The sequence below is a fragment of the Oxyura jamaicensis genome, chromosome 10, assembly GCF_011077185.1.
Source record: "Oxyura jamaicensis isolate SHBP4307 breed ruddy duck chromosome 10, BPBGC_Ojam_1.0, whole genome shotgun sequence".
NCBI classification, from domain to species: domain Eukaryota; kingdom Metazoa; phylum Chordata; class Aves; order Anseriformes; family Anatidae; genus Oxyura; species Oxyura jamaicensis.
Window position 1 is genome coordinate 7,726,881 of NC_048902.1, and position 17,230 is coordinate 7,744,110.

The 17,230-nt window shown below is 38.0% G+C and overlaps 3 protein-coding genes across 11 annotated transcripts in view; 1 reads left to right on the plus strand and 2 right to left on the minus strand.

Moving 5' to 3' along the window:
• Nucleotides 1-899, minus strand: part of CIB2 (calcium and integrin binding family member 2) — a 42,828-nt gene extending 41,929 nt beyond the window's left edge. The window contains exon 1 of the mRNA XM_035335456.1: nt 834-899. The gene's annotated coding sequence lies outside the window, so the exon portion shown is untranslated. The remainder of the gene's footprint in view (nt 1-833) is intronic.
• Nucleotides 63-12,503, plus strand: IDH3A (isocitrate dehydrogenase (NAD(+)) 3 catalytic subunit alpha). 3 transcript variants are annotated; one of them, XR_004753473.1, is made up of 12 exons: nt 63-209; nt 1,209-1,271; nt 2,878-2,961; nt 4,284-4,398; nt 4,969-5,156; nt 5,420-5,553; nt 6,206-6,308; nt 6,387-6,451; nt 8,551-8,635; nt 8,924-9,076; nt 9,926-10,052; nt 10,923-12,503. XR_004753473.1 is itself a non-coding variant. In XM_035335442.1 (11 exons), the coding sequence occupies exons 1-11, from the start codon at nt 183-185 to the stop codon at nt 11,004-11,006; spliced, it is 1,077 nt and encodes a 358-aa protein (XP_035191333.1). In that variant the 5' UTR covers nt 64-182; the 3' UTR covers nt 11,007-12,503. The 3 variants fall into 3 exon arrangements, 2 of the variants coding, with proteins under 2 accessions (XP_035191333.1, XP_035191331.1); XM_035335442.1 differs by lacking the exon at nt 9,926-10,052 and having other exon boundaries at nt 64-209; nt 1,209-1,247; XM_035335440.1 differs by lacking the exon at nt 9,926-10,052 and having other exon boundaries at nt 65-209.
• A 169-nt stretch (nt 12,504-12,672) lies between these two features.
• ACSBG1 (acyl-CoA synthetase bubblegum family member 1) overlaps nt 12,673-17,230 on the minus strand; it is a 35,075-nt gene continuing 30,517 nt past the window's right edge. For 5 of the 7 annotated variants that reach the window (XM_035335435.1, XM_035335433.1, XM_035335430.1 and 2 more), the window contains 3 exons: nt 15,167-15,306; nt 14,379-14,625; nt 12,673-13,695 (listed from right to left, as the gene is read on the minus strand). In XM_035335435.1, the coding sequence (XP_035191326.1) occupies nt 13,619-13,695; nt 14,379-14,625; nt 15,167-15,306 (464 nt within the window). In that variant the 3' untranslated portion in view covers nt 12,673-13,618. Of the gene's footprint in view, nt 13,696-13,749; nt 14,085-14,297; nt 14,626-15,166; nt 15,307-16,962; nt 17,037-17,230 lie in introns of those variants that run through there. The other 2 variants (XR_004753470.1, XR_004753471.1) reach the window with 2 other exon arrangements.

The window sequence follows — 17,230 nt, forward strand, 5'->3', positions numbered from 1 at the left end:
CCACCCCCCCCCCCCCACCTCAGTGGGACCACCACAAGCGCAAGGCGGGAAAGGCGGCGCATGCGCACGGCGCTGCCGGGGCGGGGCTCGTCCCGGTGCCGGTGCCGGTGCCGGGCTCCTCCCGGTTGCGGGCGCTGTGGCCGTGCCTGCGGGGCCTGCTGGGGCGCGGCGCCGGGCGAGCCATGGCTGCAGCCGCGTGGATGCCCGCGGTAGGTGCGGGGCTGGGCCGGGAGAGCGCCGCCGGTTGCGCCGGGCCGGGGGGGAGGCGCGGGCTGTGACCGCCGGTTCTGAGGGGAGCGCGGCGGGGGGGAGGGGGCGGCCGGAGCCCGCAGGGCGCTGCGGGGCGGCTCCCGCTGCCGTGACCTTGAGGTGGCCCGGCCCCGCCAAGATGGCTGCGCTGCCGGCAGGGAGGGATGGCAGGGAGGGGTGGCAGGGCGGCCGCACCGCCGGGCTGGCCCGCTCCGAGCGGCCAGGCGCGCAGCCCCCACCCTGAGGTGGGACCGGGCCGCTCCCGGTGCCGTGCCGGGGCTCGGGATGTGCCGCGTCCTCCGCTGCAGGCCTGGTGCCCGCTGCGCGCGTCAGGCTGCCGGCATGAGTCGGGGACGGAGCCGCGCAGGCAGGGGCTGCCATCGCCATGGTGAATTTTGTCTTCCGCGTGCCTCGGAATTACGCTCTTCGTAGGCTGCTGGGCGCACAGGGCTACGGCACCAAGCAGCAGTGTGGGAAGGGTGAGGACTAACGCACCCAGGTTTCCATGCAGGAATCTGCACCGCAGGAAATCGGCTTTGGAAGCGTTACCTCAATACGAACGTGCCGGTGTTGGTGAAACGAACCTTTCACTTTGCCATCTTAAGCCTCATCGTATCATCTCCTTAGCTGGAGTTATTGCAGCCGTTTTCCCAGCGTGTAGCACCTAAGGACTAATGCTGCTTCCCCTCACCTCCAGGCACGACGATTGGCACTGCGGCACGGCGAGGCTGTCCTGGCCTGACCTCGTGCTAGGAATACCCGCGTGAGGAGTCGGGTACACGGCATGCTTGTGAGCAGCTTGGCAAGACGCGAGCTGCTCTCTTTCGAGTTGTATGCTAGTTTGAGACCTAACTTTAAAGTGATAGGACTTTAAAATGTACAGTTGCTGCAATACTGTCAGCTTTTTAAAATCCCTTTGGTGCAGTAAGATAGCATCTTCTCGTTCTGTGTTTCTGCAGGTTTCGCGATTGCTAGGTGCTTTCAAAAATCAAAAACAGGTGACCAGAAGTTTTGGTAGTGCTGTGAGTATGATAGTACCATTTCCTTTTTCGTTTAAGAAGTTTCTCAAGAAACAGCGCCAGAAACTGACTTTTATAAGATTGCTACTATTAATTTTGTCTTCTCAAAAAATAAGGCCTAAAATAGTGAACGTACAGGCTCTTAATGCCATACTGGATATATATTGGTTAATCACTGCTCTTGGCTACTTTATATAAAAGAGTAAGTGCTAATTTAAAGGACTCTAGTAAAAAAATAAAATAAAAAAAGACAGTGGCATGAAACCTTTTCCCAAAATATGGATGTAAGCCAGTCTGAAACTCATTGGGAAAGGGGCAAATACGGGCACATTAGGAAGATTGTTGAGAAGCTTCTCATCTTTATTTCGCAGACATTCTGCTACACGCTGGATTTACTCTAAATCCTGCTGCTTTTAGAGTACTTCGCATTCACAATTCTGCCTTTTCAAGGCCTTCTTTAACATATTTTAGACACCGGCTGTGCATTTCCATGTAGATGTTTTACCTTCTTTTTGTGTGTGTTTGAGGTACCCATAGGCCTTTTTTCAGTGAAGATGGCCTTGAAAACTGCTCAGGCAGAAGCAGGTCTCAGCAGCAATGTATGTACCCTTAAGCAGGACTTAAGTTTAAGGAAGAATCACGGCTCTTAATTCTAAGTTTTCTAGAACTGATGGTGGAGAGAAGAAAATGAAGTATAGCTTGTGTCTTACACAGTATAGAAAGATGTAGAAGGTAAGGCTCCTCCAGATCTGCTTATACGACGTTATTGTTTCAGATAAAACCTTCTGAAATTCTGAGTATCCATCCTCTTTGGAGGAGGATGGCAGCATATCTTGTCACTTGAGTCTAGTTGGGATTTGACAACTAATGCTGTATCCCAGCTGCCTTTTTGTAGGTAGTAATGATCCCTTGCAAAAATGTTGGAAATCTATAAATAAAATGAAGACTTGGGGCATGGAGGATGAAAATAGCAATCATCAATACATTTTTTTAATCAAAGCAGAGTACTTTCTTCCCCTGTTATCCAGTGAGCCTAGGGTGTGCAATTTATTTCATTTGTTTGAAGATAAAGCAAAGAAAACTGAGAAAGTCACGGCAGAAAAAGAACTTGACAGTATTAAAAATGAGCCTGCATTTTTTTAGAGAACTGCTTGAGAAGTTCAGATATGTTTTTTATCTTTTTAAGCTCTTCGTAAATTAGGTCTTTTCCTAGCATGGGTCAGTATTACACAGCATGTTGATAATACTGGAGATGTATGGAAAATAGATGGCAGTGCTGTCTCCTCCCCAGTTTTTAAGAAGAAAGCATACTGAGATTGCTTATTTCAAGTAGTTCTGAGCAGGAACTTGTCTTTCAAGTTAAATCTGTGTTCTAAAATAAGAACAGTAGGCAAATTTTTAAAAAGTTCTCTTAAAATGCTTGCATGCTCCCTTTGAAAAAAAAGCTCCTCACTCTTGCTTCTCTGTCCAATATTGCTACTCTTCATAGTGATTTTTGGTAACTCAAACTTTCTTTTCTAGTAGTTACTTGGTTTCTGCAACTTATGAAAATGTTTCCTGTGTTGAATATAGCATTCATTAGCTGTACTACTTATATTTCTTTGCCTAGGTACAAACAGTAACTTTAATCCCAGGAGATGGCATAGGACCTGAAATTTCTGCTGCTGTCATGAAGATCTTTGATGCTGCCAAAGTAAGTCTATTTGTCTTGCTGTAGCTTTAACTACCACAACAGACGTTATCTAGGTTATAGTTATAAATGTTTTTAACTTCCAAATGATTGAGTCATGTTTAAGCTATTAAAACTTCTTGGCAACACAAACAGTCTGAAGCTTCAGATGTTAAAAGATAGTATTGCAATTTCATGGCAGTGTTTGAAAGTGTTAGCTGGCAGAGTAGTAGTGACTTGAGAGCAAATGTTGCACTGAAGTTCTGGAAATGTGAACTCAATGTATCATGTGAAATCATCTTGTTGATGTAGCAATCCTGAGGGACTGATAGGGCGTTCTTTGATGCGTTGTGACTTCTCAGTGCAGATCAAAGCATATGTGAAGGGAAGGGACTATCTTATTGTTAGAAACCTTACTGCAGTTATTCTGCTGCACTGTTAAATCACATTCACCATTGTGATAATGAAAACAGTCCCAGGAGAACTGTTTTTCTACTTATCCCAGGAAGTTCATGAGAATTTGTATCGTTTGTTTGGAAGAAAATAGCATTCTTTCCTGAAGAGCTGTTAAATTGCTCCTTATTAGTAATAGTGTCAAAGCATATTCACTTTTTATTACAACTGTCCAACTTAGATTTGGAAAAGGTTAAGTTATCTTTAATTACACATGAAAGCTTATAATAGCTAGGGCTATTTTTGGGGAGAGAGGCAGGATGTGTGGCAGAGTAAAACCTAACTTTGTGTATGAGTGCAGGTTTCAGTCCTTACTCTGATCTGTTCATTTTAAAGGGGATTCTTCTTCTAGTATATTAAGCCTGGATTGGTTCTGTTTGCTTATGTAAGACCTTGCACCCTTTCCTTTATGGCCTTTCCTGATGAATAGGTGGCAGCCCACTTCCTATTAGAAGAATCCCACGGTGAATGAAAACTCAGGAAGCACTGTGAAACACCTGCAGATTCCACTTAGATAACGTATATATCCATGTTATGCACTGTCTTCCAGGCAGTTTGTGTGATCGGTTCTGAATGAATTCCATTTTCAGATGTCTTGTGTCTCTTGAATACACGGAACTTGAGAACTCTAACAGATTAAAGGAATTAGCATGTAAATGCAGTTCTCATGCTACCTGTATATCATTACTAGGGAGGCACCTTGTGATGGTGAAATTTGTGCTGGTATAGTATATTGATTGTACTATTTCATTTTCAATTACATGTGTTTTAGAAGTTGTTCTTATTTTCAAGTTCAAGCATCTCATGCTTACTGTCACTCACCAGAGAAAAATGAGCTAAAAGTGGAAGCAAAAGTCTTGATGTTGAAGTTAACATAGAGAAAATGTGTTTAGGCTCCTATTCAATGGGAAGAGAGGAATGTTACAGCTATCCAAGGACCAGGAGGAAAGTGGATGATACCTCCGGATGCCAAAGAATCTATGGATAAAAACAAAATGGGATTAAAAGGTACTTGGGTGTTAACACTAAGGTATTAAATATTGTTTTATGGTGAGTTTGGTTTAAAGCAAAAGTCCTTCATCAGTAACGTAATATAATGGCTAATTCTTGGGGATGGTCTGTCAGGTTGTCTTCAGTAGTCTTAAAACAGTCCTTCATGTCAAAGCAGTAAGTGTCACAGATTTTCTAGGAAATATGATAAAGGTGGGCATTGCTAAATATCAACTTTGGACTTTAAACAGAATGCATTTCCAAGGTAGTCGATATACAACAGAATGTGATAATTATACTCTCAATTAATAGTATCTTCATTTTGTTTTCAGTAAAAACCTTTTCTAAGAACTCCTGTTCCATGTGAATGAGGGAAACAGTTTGGCCTTTGAACAGCTAATTTATATCACTCTGTAGTATTCTTGATGGCACAGAGTATTCCTGTTGCATTTCAGTGTAAGGGTTACATAGGAGTTTGCAGTTCTTCTGTCAGAGTGCCACAGAACTTTACCTGGAGTTTCAACTCTGAAATTTGTGGAGTAGTTTTATCTCATTCATTTTATTTATTTATTTTTTTTTTTCTTTCAGGCCCTTTAAAAACCCCAATTGCTGCAGGACACCCATCAATGAATCTGCTTCTGCGTAAAACCTTTGACCTTTATGCAAACGTACGTCCCTGTGTCTCAATTGAAGGATACAAAACCCCTTACACAGATGTAAACATTGTCACGATAAGAGAGAACACAGAAGGCGAATACAGTGGAATTGAACATGTGGTATGTTGCTGGAAGTGTTGTGTTTCTGGCAGGGTTTCTATGTTTTGTTAACAATAACTTTGCCCATCTCAGTTCTTTATTACTAAGAGGCTGAGTGGTGTTTTTTAAGTTCTTTACCCACAAAAATGGTCTTTTATTGTGGTATGCATTGTGCAGACTGCCTTACTGAAAATTCTACTATTTTTGTTGTTCCAAACGTTCATAGTATTGGTTTGAAAAAATAAGCTTCCTTTTCTACTAGCAATGCAACTATTGTCTTTCAGATTGTTGAAGGAGTCGTGCAAAGTATCAAGCTAATCACAGAGGGAGCTAGCAAGCGTATTGCAGAGTTTGCTTTTGAGTATGCCAGAAACAATCAGAGAAGCCACGTTACTGCTGTACACAAGGCAAATATTATGTATGTTGAAACTTCCTTTTAAGAACAACAAAAAATAAGCTTTTATAAATCACTTTAAATTTTCCTCAAATGTCTAACATTAATACTAGCAGGAGTAAGTAAAATGGGTGAAGTAAATGCCTCATAAATAAAATGGACAATACTGACCTACTATTAATAGGTCTGGAGTGACTATATGCTAATACTTGTATTAGTAAGTCTATGGGAGTGCTGACTTTCTTCCCACAGCTCTTACTTTAAAAATAAGCTAAGAAAAAGAATTTAAAAAACTGAGGATGAAAATAGCTAGTGTCTTTTACAGCTTCCAAAGCACTTCATAGTGAACTGAGTCACGCTGCACGTGATAGATAGTACATGTCACCACCTGTACACATTTAGTAAGCCTTTAGTAAAAGAACAAGTCAGTTTGGGAATTAATGCATGACAGTTAAACCACTGCTCCAAAAACATTTTAGGTGGGAATATAAAAGGGTTAAATTCTTTGACTGTACCATGTTAAAAATATTTATATTTAACATAAGGGTTTAATAGCCAGCGATTAGGTGTCTGCACTCTGTTTTTCTTTATTTAAATCCCTGTTGCATGCAGTCTTCTTTCCCTCAATATATTGTTTACTTTACAGTAACAGCTGTATTCTCTCACTTAATTGCAGGAGAATGTCTGATGGGCTTTTCTTGAGAAAATGCAGGGAGGCAGCAGAAAACTGTAAAGATATTAAATTTAATGAAATGTATCTAGATACTGTGTGTCTGAATGTGAGTATTTACCTGGTTTTTGTGTGTTTTTTTTTCAGTTAATTTTCTTAGCCTTAATAAAAATATACTTCTTTCTAGATGGTTCAGGATCCGTCACAATTTGATGTGCTTGTTATGCCAAACTTGTACGGTGACATCCTCAGGTATGGAGATTTCGATTTAAACTATATCAGTATGTAAAATACTGTTCCAGAAAGTCAATCCAGTTACATGCTAGCCAAATGGGTGACCATTTTCTGCACCCAGAGTTTAAAACTTCACAGATCAGGCTCTGAATGGAAAGAAAGGATGGTATTATTACACTTCTGTTATTACTATGTAGTTGGAATGAGCTAGATGCTCATAGGTGCTTTTTACTAAAAGAAAAAAGTTTCTGGAGGTAGAGGCTATGAATATTACTCAGATGGGGTTGGGTGGAGGAGAAATTTCTCCAGAAGTGTGACAAAGTTAATGACTCAAATTGTAGCACAGAATGCTTGGATAGATAGCAGGGAAAACTTGCTATTTTTAAGCTTTAGGAAAGCTTATGTAAGATGACTGTGGGAACATCACATTTAAAGCAAGCTATCCATAGAAGTTAAATGATTCTGAAGATTGAAATGTATGGCCTCTTAATATCCTAGCAGCTTTTGGGTTTTGTATTGTATTTTTTTTCACTTTGAGATTGAACTATTTAAAAAACACTTCTGCTACAGCTACTTGATGTCCTGAAAGCCAAGTCCATCACCAGACCTTTTTCATTCTGTCAAAATGGTTAAGTAGAGTGTAAACTCAATTACTACTGCTTAGTAAAATGAAGTATCTTAATCTGAACTTTTTCGGAGTATAACAGAGCACCGCTTCTCTTTGCATGTCCAAGTAGAGATTTAAGAAAACAGCCTTGGAATTTGATTGAAAGTTAAATGACAATTTAAATCTTTTAAGTTCATCTCCTGTTTTCTGTACAGATAATGCTTATAACGAAATGTTCATTCAGCTCTTCTTAAGATGGCATTCTCCCACTGATAAGGATATCTGTCGCCTCAAAGAAAAATCAGATTCCAAGTAATTACTTCCAGTTTTAAGAACTGGTAGAGGAGTCCATAGGGCCCTCACAGCAGACTTTGCATTGTTAATTGGAAGATACCAGATCAGTTTCAGTCCCATCATCAGTATTATTTCAACTTCCTTTACCTAGTTCAGTATTGCCAATTTTAAAGTTCTTGTAGATATTCTGTCAACTTCATACTTGCAAAAAGCTTCAATAAATTTGAGTCTTTTCTTTGAAGAAGGGCACTTGTGTCACTGGGGAAAGTCACCCCCTGTGCTTTTTTAAAGCATAAACATAATGCCAAAGGTTTCTTGGCCTGAATAGATACAGAAGGAATCTCTATCCTGAAGCATTAAATACCTTAAGTTACAAGTTTAGACTTTATCCTTTTTTTTTTCTAAACTATAGTTAATTTAGTTTAATTGAAAAGATTGTTCTGCAAGCTCATTCAAACTTCTCTGCTTTTTAGTCATCTACTAGGTACCTTGGAAACAACAAATTGTGCTAAAGTATCAGAGTTTTAAGAGCCTTATCGGTTTTTTCAGCTTTGACAATACAGAATGAAAACCATAGGCAGAGTTGGTTTGTCCTTTCCCATGCTAATTCTGGAGGAACCTAAATGCAAATGACTAATGTCTGATGGTTTGCTGATGTCTGAATTAAGACTTTTGGGCTGTTCAGTAAAGAGAAGGGTAAAGTCAGTCTTGTGCCACTTGGAACATATTCCTTAAGTCTCATACAATAAACTTTACTAGTTTACTAGTTTTTCCTTTAATCAAATCAAAATTATTCCATGTTTTTTTTAAAGGCCTTTATATACAGTAAGTGGTTCTGTGGCCTCTTCAAGGGAAATAAGACTTCAATTTCTATATACGTATAGATAGTACATCAGAATTTTTGCTAGTTCTTGAGGCTTTTACAGACTTTTTTTGTGCTTTGAGTACCTTGTGCCTGTGTCTTAATCAGCTTTATTTTACTATTTAGAATTTCCTTTTTATTCTTCCTTATTGAAACTTCTCTTGCTAGTAGTTCTGCAAGTTCTCAAGTGTTGCAGTGGAATACAAGTGGCTAACAGGATCTGTTCTTTCATAATATCATTTTTAGAGTGTTCTGTTCGAATATTTTATTGTCAAAATAAAATGAGAAAACTATTTTAATACATTGCTGAAGAAAAACGATGTGGAAAGAACCTGTGGATTTTTTTTTTTCTAGTGACTTGTGTGCTGGTTTGATTGGGGGTCTTGGAGTAACGCCAAGTGGGAACATTGGTGCTAATGGAGTTGCAATTTTTGAATCGGTAAGAATTCCTATTAGAGGTATAGTAGTAATAATTTTGTCTCAACTTGAGAATCTAAAACCTCCATGACACTTGATGTGGCTATTAAAGTAGAAACTCTGTAAAACTATTCTTTACTGTGAAGAAGCTAAAATTTTACTCAAAAAATAGAACATGTATTACACACAATTTTGCTTGCTCTTTTATGGACTATTTGTTCAGTTTCAAGTTGGTTGCACGATTGAACTAACTAGGACATTTTTATCAACATAGTAACTTTGTAACAGCAAGGTTCACTTTTCTTTTTAGGTTCATGGAACAGCACCAGATATTGCAGGAAAAGACTTGGCAAATCCAACTGCCCTTCTTCTGAGTGCTGTAATGATGTTGCGTCATATGGGACTACACGAGCATGCCACAAAAATCGAGACAGCTTGCTTTGATACAATTAAAGATGGAAAGGTAACATGAAGATGTGCAAATACATAAAGTGAATTAAAATAATATTCTATCATAGCAAAACTTAAAACATCAACACCAAAACATCATATGCCCTGTTTTGCTAGCCTGAATCATAAGCAGTACCACAACTGTTCTCTTATAGTAATTGTTACTCTCAGTGGTATCAAGTTTGCCCAGCTCTGTAAGAGGGATACTCTGTAGCTCTCCTCATGTCTCAATTTCCACTAGCTCTAAAAACTAGAACTGGATCTCTATTTTTCATGAAGGGGATTAGACATTCAAGTAACCAGTGTTACTTTCCTTGTGAGGTTTGTAATACATCTATGTTAAAATCGGGACCCTAAAGTGAAATACAGTCATTTGCCTTTTACAGGCTTAATCACCTATCTCAGTGCTGACTGTAATACTTCTGCTCCTATTTTTCAGGTCACTTTCTTTTTTACTCCTAACTACTTTGGCTCCTTTATGGATTACTAAGTAACAGTTAAGGGCAAAATTATATCCGGTACTTACCTTTTCCCTTAACATTGCACTTTCCCTTGGGCAGTAAACTCTATCCAGATTCTATACCCAAAGGGGACTGGGGAGGAGGGGGGAGGAATGAGTTCTGCTCTGAATCCTGACCTGAATTTCTGCTCAGAGTTCTTTTGGTTCACTCACCGACACTGACTTCCACCTTTTCAAAACATAATTGGAAAGATCCTCATGATTGCCTTTAAAGAGGATTAGTACTTAGCCATGCTAGTGCAATTATCTGGGGCAAGAGCATGAGAAGCTGCTTTGTAATTAAAAGTAACAAGCATGCTTAAACAAAAAGCTGTCATCATTTCATAAGTGGTCTGTTTGCAGCTACCTTGCTGTGTGTAGGAGCCAGTTAAAAATCAAACAAACAAAAAACTAAAGTTACAAGTGAATAAAGAGGTGCTCCCGTAAAGTTCCCATTTACTGCTCTGGAAATGAAATTCTCCATCTGCAGGTCAGTAATTTTACAGAAGATAACAGTGCAAGTTTTGTGACATGGCTACTTGTTTACTAGTCGCTTACGATGTTATGATTACATGCTCACAATTGAGAGAATCTTTTTAAATTGAAAAAGCATAATGCAATTAAAATGACAAGATTCTAAAATAGTAACCTTTTATTGCCTCTCATGCTTGCCATTTCTCCCCTTCCCCACCCCAAGCTATTTGAGATCTGTGTGTGTGATACAAGGGGAGAACTAATGATTTTTAAATTACCTCCTAGACTGCTTTAATCTGACTAGGTTGGACAAGCAATGTTGCCCACTTTCTTATTATTTTACTATATTCATGCTGCCAGACAGGAGTTGTACTTGAAGGAAGTTTATCTGTTTTTCCATCTCTAAGCAAAACAGCAACTAAGCAAACATGAGACAACTGTTAACATGCAGTATTTTGAGAGCTGTCCGTGTGCTTTTTCTGTGTGGGATTCCTTGGAAAAAATAAATCCCCAAAAACCTTAGTGAATGATACTCTTAGTTAGCTTTGTGCTGAGTTCTCATATATGAATTTTACTTCCAAAGGACAAACTTTTTAAGAAAAAAAGTTAAGAATACTTCTCTTTGAGAGCTTTGGCCAAATTTGCTTTCTTCCTGTAGTTAAGACGAAATCTCACACTGAGATAAGTGTTCCCTGTTCATACTCATTTTTCTCTACTTGCCTCAATTTGTGTAGTTGTTATTGATGAGAGCTACATGGAAAAACTCACATGTGATGTAGTCTCTTATTTGTATTCAGTACCCACATACAACATGTAGAAGATAAAACTGCAGAGGCAGGACTACCCAAATTAAATGTTTTATTAATACCATTTTTTCTTCCTTCAGGTCTTGACAAAAGACTTGGGAGGTAATGCAAAGTGCTCAGAATTCACAGAGGAGATCTGCCGCAGAGTACAGGACACAGATTAAACATCTCATACGGCTTGTAATAACTCTGAAAGGATGCATCACAGAAGTACATTATGTAACCTGGTATCTATATGCATATAACTTTGTTTGTCTCTTGAGAGCAAACTTTTTAGGAAGGGTCTCTTCATTAATAAACTTAGTCCAAATGGCTACAGATAATACTTGTGCCTGCTTTCATTTGTTTCTAGCTGGTGAACATTGTTATGTAAGTGAACTGTTTTATTTTCTTGTAACTGTCTACCATTTCAACTAGCTGGTTTTCACTTTCCACAAAGAAAATTTATGTGAATATAACGTTAACAGAATTAGTGAATTCTAATGGCACCTTAATGCTTAAAGCCTACTTTTATTGGTCTTACTGAAACTCAAAAGGCAGGTTTTCAGCCTAACAATAGCACAATATAACCTCCATAAGAAGAAATGGGTATGAAATAACAGCAATTTTGCATTAGAAGCAATGAAAAAACACTTCCAGATGCTCTGATTCATGAAATACAGCTTTGTCTTTGAAAGGCATGAATAAGGAAGTGCAAAAATCTAAACATTTAGTCTATGTACATAAAGAAACAACGAACCAGCTAGGTGTGAGAATATTAACAAAGTTATTTTTCACATCTGTACCGAAGTTGTTCTTAAACATTTTCCTCTCAAGCACAGCTTAATTTACAACAGAGTTCTAAAGAGAGAAAATTATAAGAACTTACTTTTGTCATATATTGTGAAGGAAAAGTATTAACTCTGCCAATTAATACTGAATGTTTTATGGCTTCTGCTGTATTGCTTTTTGTGTTGTACTTTGTCTTTATGCAATCTGTTCAGTGTATCTCATTGCACTGACTAGTAATTTTAGTCTAACTCTGACTGTAAGGGACTGGTCCTAAAGGGATTAAGATAGAGTTGAAGGCTTGGCTCTGGTGCCTACATTTCAGAAATACATTTCATCCCTATGCGAGGGAATCTCAAATTCTTTTTTCTTCCTGCTTACCAAGCCCAGCGAGCACAAAAGCACCTCTTTTCCTTCCCTCCTTCATCACATACAGGTCATCATGAGCCACCCTGACCTGGATGTCTTAAGGTATGCTTTCCATTAGCATATCCTACAAGAAAATGCACATTTTTAGAACTCATGGCTATAGCATGGGATTATACCTAGCAACAGAACCAGACTTCTTAAAGCTTTATTCCGTTAGTAGGTATTACTCCTCTTAGTTACTTTTCATTGAGACTTTAGGCTGGTTGTTTCAGAATTCCAACTTTGTTGGGTAATGTCTTCTAGCATTGCTCTATGTAGTAAGTATCTCAGCTGTTTTATACAGCTTAATGTGGAAGAGGGACAATGAGCTTTATTTCTTATACACTCTGCTTTTGGTGAATAAGATGACAATTCCTTCTATGTTTTGCAAGCTGCTGGCTGTGTTGTTTCCTTTAATCTTGTTTAAGAACTCCTGAAGTACAATTACGCACAAAATAGGGAAAAATAAAGTTTTCCAAGTCCAATTGCTTGTTGTTTTTGTAATCCTAGGCTGCTGTCATGTCTGATGCATTGATCTGATTGTTGGTACTTGCAACAACCTAAATTTACAAGATGTTTAAAACTGATCATGGAACTTCCACAGAGAAAATATCCTGTTCTGCAACGTGGTTTTTTTGTGTGTTTTTTTTTGTGTTTTGGTTTTTAAATCAAGAACTGTAGTCTCCCTGCTTATTAGCCATTCTAACTCTGCTAAATATTACTTACTACCCAACCATTTAGCACTTCACATGATGGGATTTATATTTTATAAGGGGAAGAAGAAATACAGTTCCCATGTTAGCATTATTACAACATGAATATTGAAACAAGATGGTACTGTTGTAACAGAGATGAATTTTCCTTCTAAACATTTTTGCTTTAAAAAGTCCTGTAAACTCTTCAAAGTACAATTTAGAACACAAACTTATTTTTATGTGAGAGCTCCTATATTTTGTCTTTCACTCTTAGGATGCTATTCCCCCAACTTCTTGGATTGCTTGTTTTTAGGGGAAATAAAGCTTATTTCAACATGGATTTAAGAAGTGATGACCTGCTGCTTTCAGAAAAGTCTCACTGAAGTCTAGCCATTATAGAAGTGGTGCTTAGGCTCCAAAATGGTATGCTAGTGAAAATACACTTCTCCCTTGGAAGGAAAAAAGAGGCCTTTTGATTTTTATTTTTTTTTTTAATAATCATCTATCCCTGGAATAGTGTAAGAGTTTTGCTTAACACTACTGATCTACTAAAATAAAGCATGAGCTACAGGCAACCTCCTGCACAACAACAAAAGGTAAATCACTGCATAATGATTTTCCTTGTTTCAGTCTAGAGGAATTACCCACTTCATACATAACATGAGGATGTCTTTAATCTTGTTCATTTAGGGCATAAAGTAAAAGCTGTATTAGAAAAAGGACACACTGTAAATGCTTCTATACGAACAGGACAAACTATCAGGTGAGTATCAGGAGTAACTAAATACAGCAGTTTTCTAGTGAAACTAGACTACATAACAAAAACAAACAAGTTTTCCTTAATACTTATGATTAGAAAATACTTTAGCTCACAGATCTTCCTTAATACTTGGATGAAAGACTTCTTACTCTTGATAGAAGGAGTCTACTTCTTTTCTGTATTTCTCAAGCACAGTGAGCCGTTTTAACTTCATTGTCGGACCTAAAGGGAAGATGTTAGTCACAATAGCACAAACAGAAACAAAAATTTCTACTCTGTTTAAGCTTTGGTTCATAACATTTTCTACTAAAGTGCATTGCAGGGAGGAGTATCTACTCTGTTAGCATAGGTCCCTGCTAAAGGAGAAGCAATTGTACATAAGGTTGCCTCCCTCTACTGAGCACTTCAAAGCCAACTGTGGATAAGGGAGTGATTGACTACTTTCAGCTCCCACTCCCACCTCCAAAAGTAATTAAAAGGCTGACAGTTTTGAAACCTTTTAAACAATTCCCCATTTATTCAAAAAAGCCTGATAATGTATTTGGTGCTCTGTTGTCAATCCTTCACTTTATCCTCCATTTTTTTGTTAAGATGACTTTTTGGTACCATTACTGTAAATTAATAATACTTTAATGCTTAAAGAATTACCTAGAATTGCTTAATTGCCCTAAGCAATCTCAAATTTAGCCACAGAGTTGTATGCACACTAAAAGATCGTATTTACTGTAGATATGTACAGATAGCAAAAACTCCAGTTTTTGTATTCTGTAAAATACTGCATAACTTTTTTCTTTTCCCTCTAGTGGTTGTATCCAGAATTTGGCATTTGAAACTGGATTTGAATACTCTTAGATCAGCAGCCCCATTACTGTGTGTGCTCATTAGGATAAATTAGTAAACCTTACCTAGTTCTCCCCCAGAAATGGAAAAATCTCTTGGCAGAACTATCCATTTTTGAATACAATGAACCCTATTTGTAGCATTCACGTTGACTTTGTTGATTCCCTCCTGAATGGCCTGGTAGATTGCCTGATCCCTTGTAGCTACTATCTCTGATACTTTAGTGGCTTTACTACCAGTCTTCTGGCAGAAATCCCTAGCTTCCTCAGTGAGGAGGTCAGTGGGATCTGATGTATCTGGGTCCAGCACACTCTGGAATATCAGATAAAGAAAATCATCAGATGCTCTCTCTTACAAGGCATTAAATATTTATTACATCAATGATCATTAAATGATCAGGTTCTCCCTAACTTTTAAGAATCAAAGCAACCAAGCACCAATACCCAAATATAATTTAAGCCTGAAAAAGCAGAAACATCTATCTATAGATGGTAGTGCTTCATTTTCTTTCTACTTAGCTATCAAATGCCAAAAAAAAAAGGCTTAAAAGCAGAAGACATGAACAGACTTGAAACACATAAAATATGTCTAATGACCATGGGTTTCTACCAAACCTACCAATTATTTCATCATTATAGAGGAGCATTTAGCTCAACACTGCCTTGTTCATCATTGTATCATCTAACCATAACAAGTTCAAATCATGGTGATTTGGTCTGTAATTCCCATGCATTTTTTTTTCTTTAACTAATGCCCTCCTATCAAATTTTGTGTCTTTCTACCAATGGTTCACAATCCTCCTCATTTTTTTAGGTGCAGTATAATAGTTTCACTGAAATTATTACTAATGTACCTTTAGGGTCAATAACATGGACAAAAACTTCTTTTTGTCTCCAATCACCATGGCATTACTAACAATTGGGAGTTCTTTTTTCACAGCATCTTCAATTGGAACTGGAGGCACATTTTCACCTCCAGCTGTAATAATCAAATCTAGGAGGAAAAAAAAAAAAAAAAAAAAACATAAGCAAGGGCTATTAGTTGAATTCAAATAAATTCTAAAGAACAGGTTCATTCCTGGATGGATCCTCATTTCTTATTCTGACATGCAGAAATTCATGGTTTTCAAAAAGAACTAAACCTATTGTCAGTATGATTCTCTTCAAAATAGCAATGCTGATAATTTCAAGTATATGCTCAGATTTTCAATTCTCCCTCCACGTAACACATTTGCTCCCATGTACACACAATGCAAATTCCGTTATAACAAGCTCCAAATACAGAATATTTCAGTTGGAAGGGGGCCTCCAAAGATCATCTAGTCCAACTGCATATAGGATAATATATTTTTATACAATCCAGTAACTGTTATGTCTCATAAGTTGTATAACACATACCTTTTCTCTGAGCAGTCATCTCTTCCCAACTAGCATAGGATTCACTCTCTATTTTACTGTTGTTGGCTCACCAAAAAGCAAGTTCATGGTTAACATCATAATTAATTCTTAGAGTCACCAATAGGGGCCAGACAAAAGCAAGTTACTACTACAGGAAGGCTCCACAGAAGCAACGTAGAAAGAAGGGAAAGGAACATGAGGAGGGAGAAGTCAAGATCGGGACAAGTCAAGATCGGGGAGAGGAAGTTCACAGTTGAAGCAGTCATTCCTGCCCTACTCTTGACATGAGGGGAGTATAATGACTGACTGGAATCTTACTATTTTTGAGGTTTGTAAACAATGTTAGGGATACTGACCATTGATAAGGGAATGTGTAACTCTATTTGAATGCATTCATTCTGAAGTATAATACACATATTTACCAAAATTTTCATGACTGAGAATTATCCAAGTAAATTTCAACGCTGTTTTCATTACACTGTTGACTTCTCACTGCCCTCAAATAATGGTCTTGGCAGGGTTTTAATAAGTAACATGCTTCAAGAAATAAATAACACAGGTTAATGGCAGACCAGTCCTTTGTGTAACAATGCAGATTATGTATGAAAGATTGGGTTGATTCCCAATCCCCTGCCAGTGATAAAAGAATTTAGATGCAATCAAGGGAATATGGCACCCTTTCAGCACTCACACATTTGTTCTTTAACATCTCTACTGCTCCAGAACAGCAATGATCAGAAATAACTCCCAATCCATACTCAACATTCTGTTAAGGAGTACGCATTCATCTCATAATTACAAATGTTATTTCTCCCTAGTCAACACAGTGAGTACATTTGAGGAAGCATAACTTTTGTTTACAGAAAGAGAGATTTCTATCAAACCACCTAAATACAGCAAAGTTGTTGTGTATCAAACTTGTAAGAGGTTTTCTTTTCCTTTTCATTTCCTTTCCTTTTGCCCTAATGCCATTTTTATCCTAGTTTTTCAGACTGAAATGTCAGCTTTTTCCCAACTGATCAAGGAAACTAATAATTGTAACAACTTTTTGCACAACTACACAGATACTCCCTGTATGGGCTTCTCTAGCAAAATCTTGGTGCTTTGCAACTTTTCTGGATCTCAGATATCAAAAAGTAACTTTTACTGTTTCATGCTTAATATAATGAGTCCTAAAACTTGTAAGAACAAATCAACCAAAGGAAGAAGTCACTAAAGAAGAGCTTCTTTACCACATTCTATTACATTTTACCTTATTTGGACTTGGATTTAAAACTTGAATGAACCTGGACAGATGCTTATATTTTATCCCAGATGTATCCTATCCTGTAATTTAGAGTAAGCGTTATTAGTTCAACAATCAAGGAAGATGTGAGCACAACACAAATGTTATGACAGAATGAGACTAGAAGATGTTAATAACTACATGAAAGAAAAATGGATCAGATGAGAAAGCAAATTAAAATCAAGATAACTGCATTTGGTGCAGGCTATTAATAGCATCTACTGGAGTCCTGATG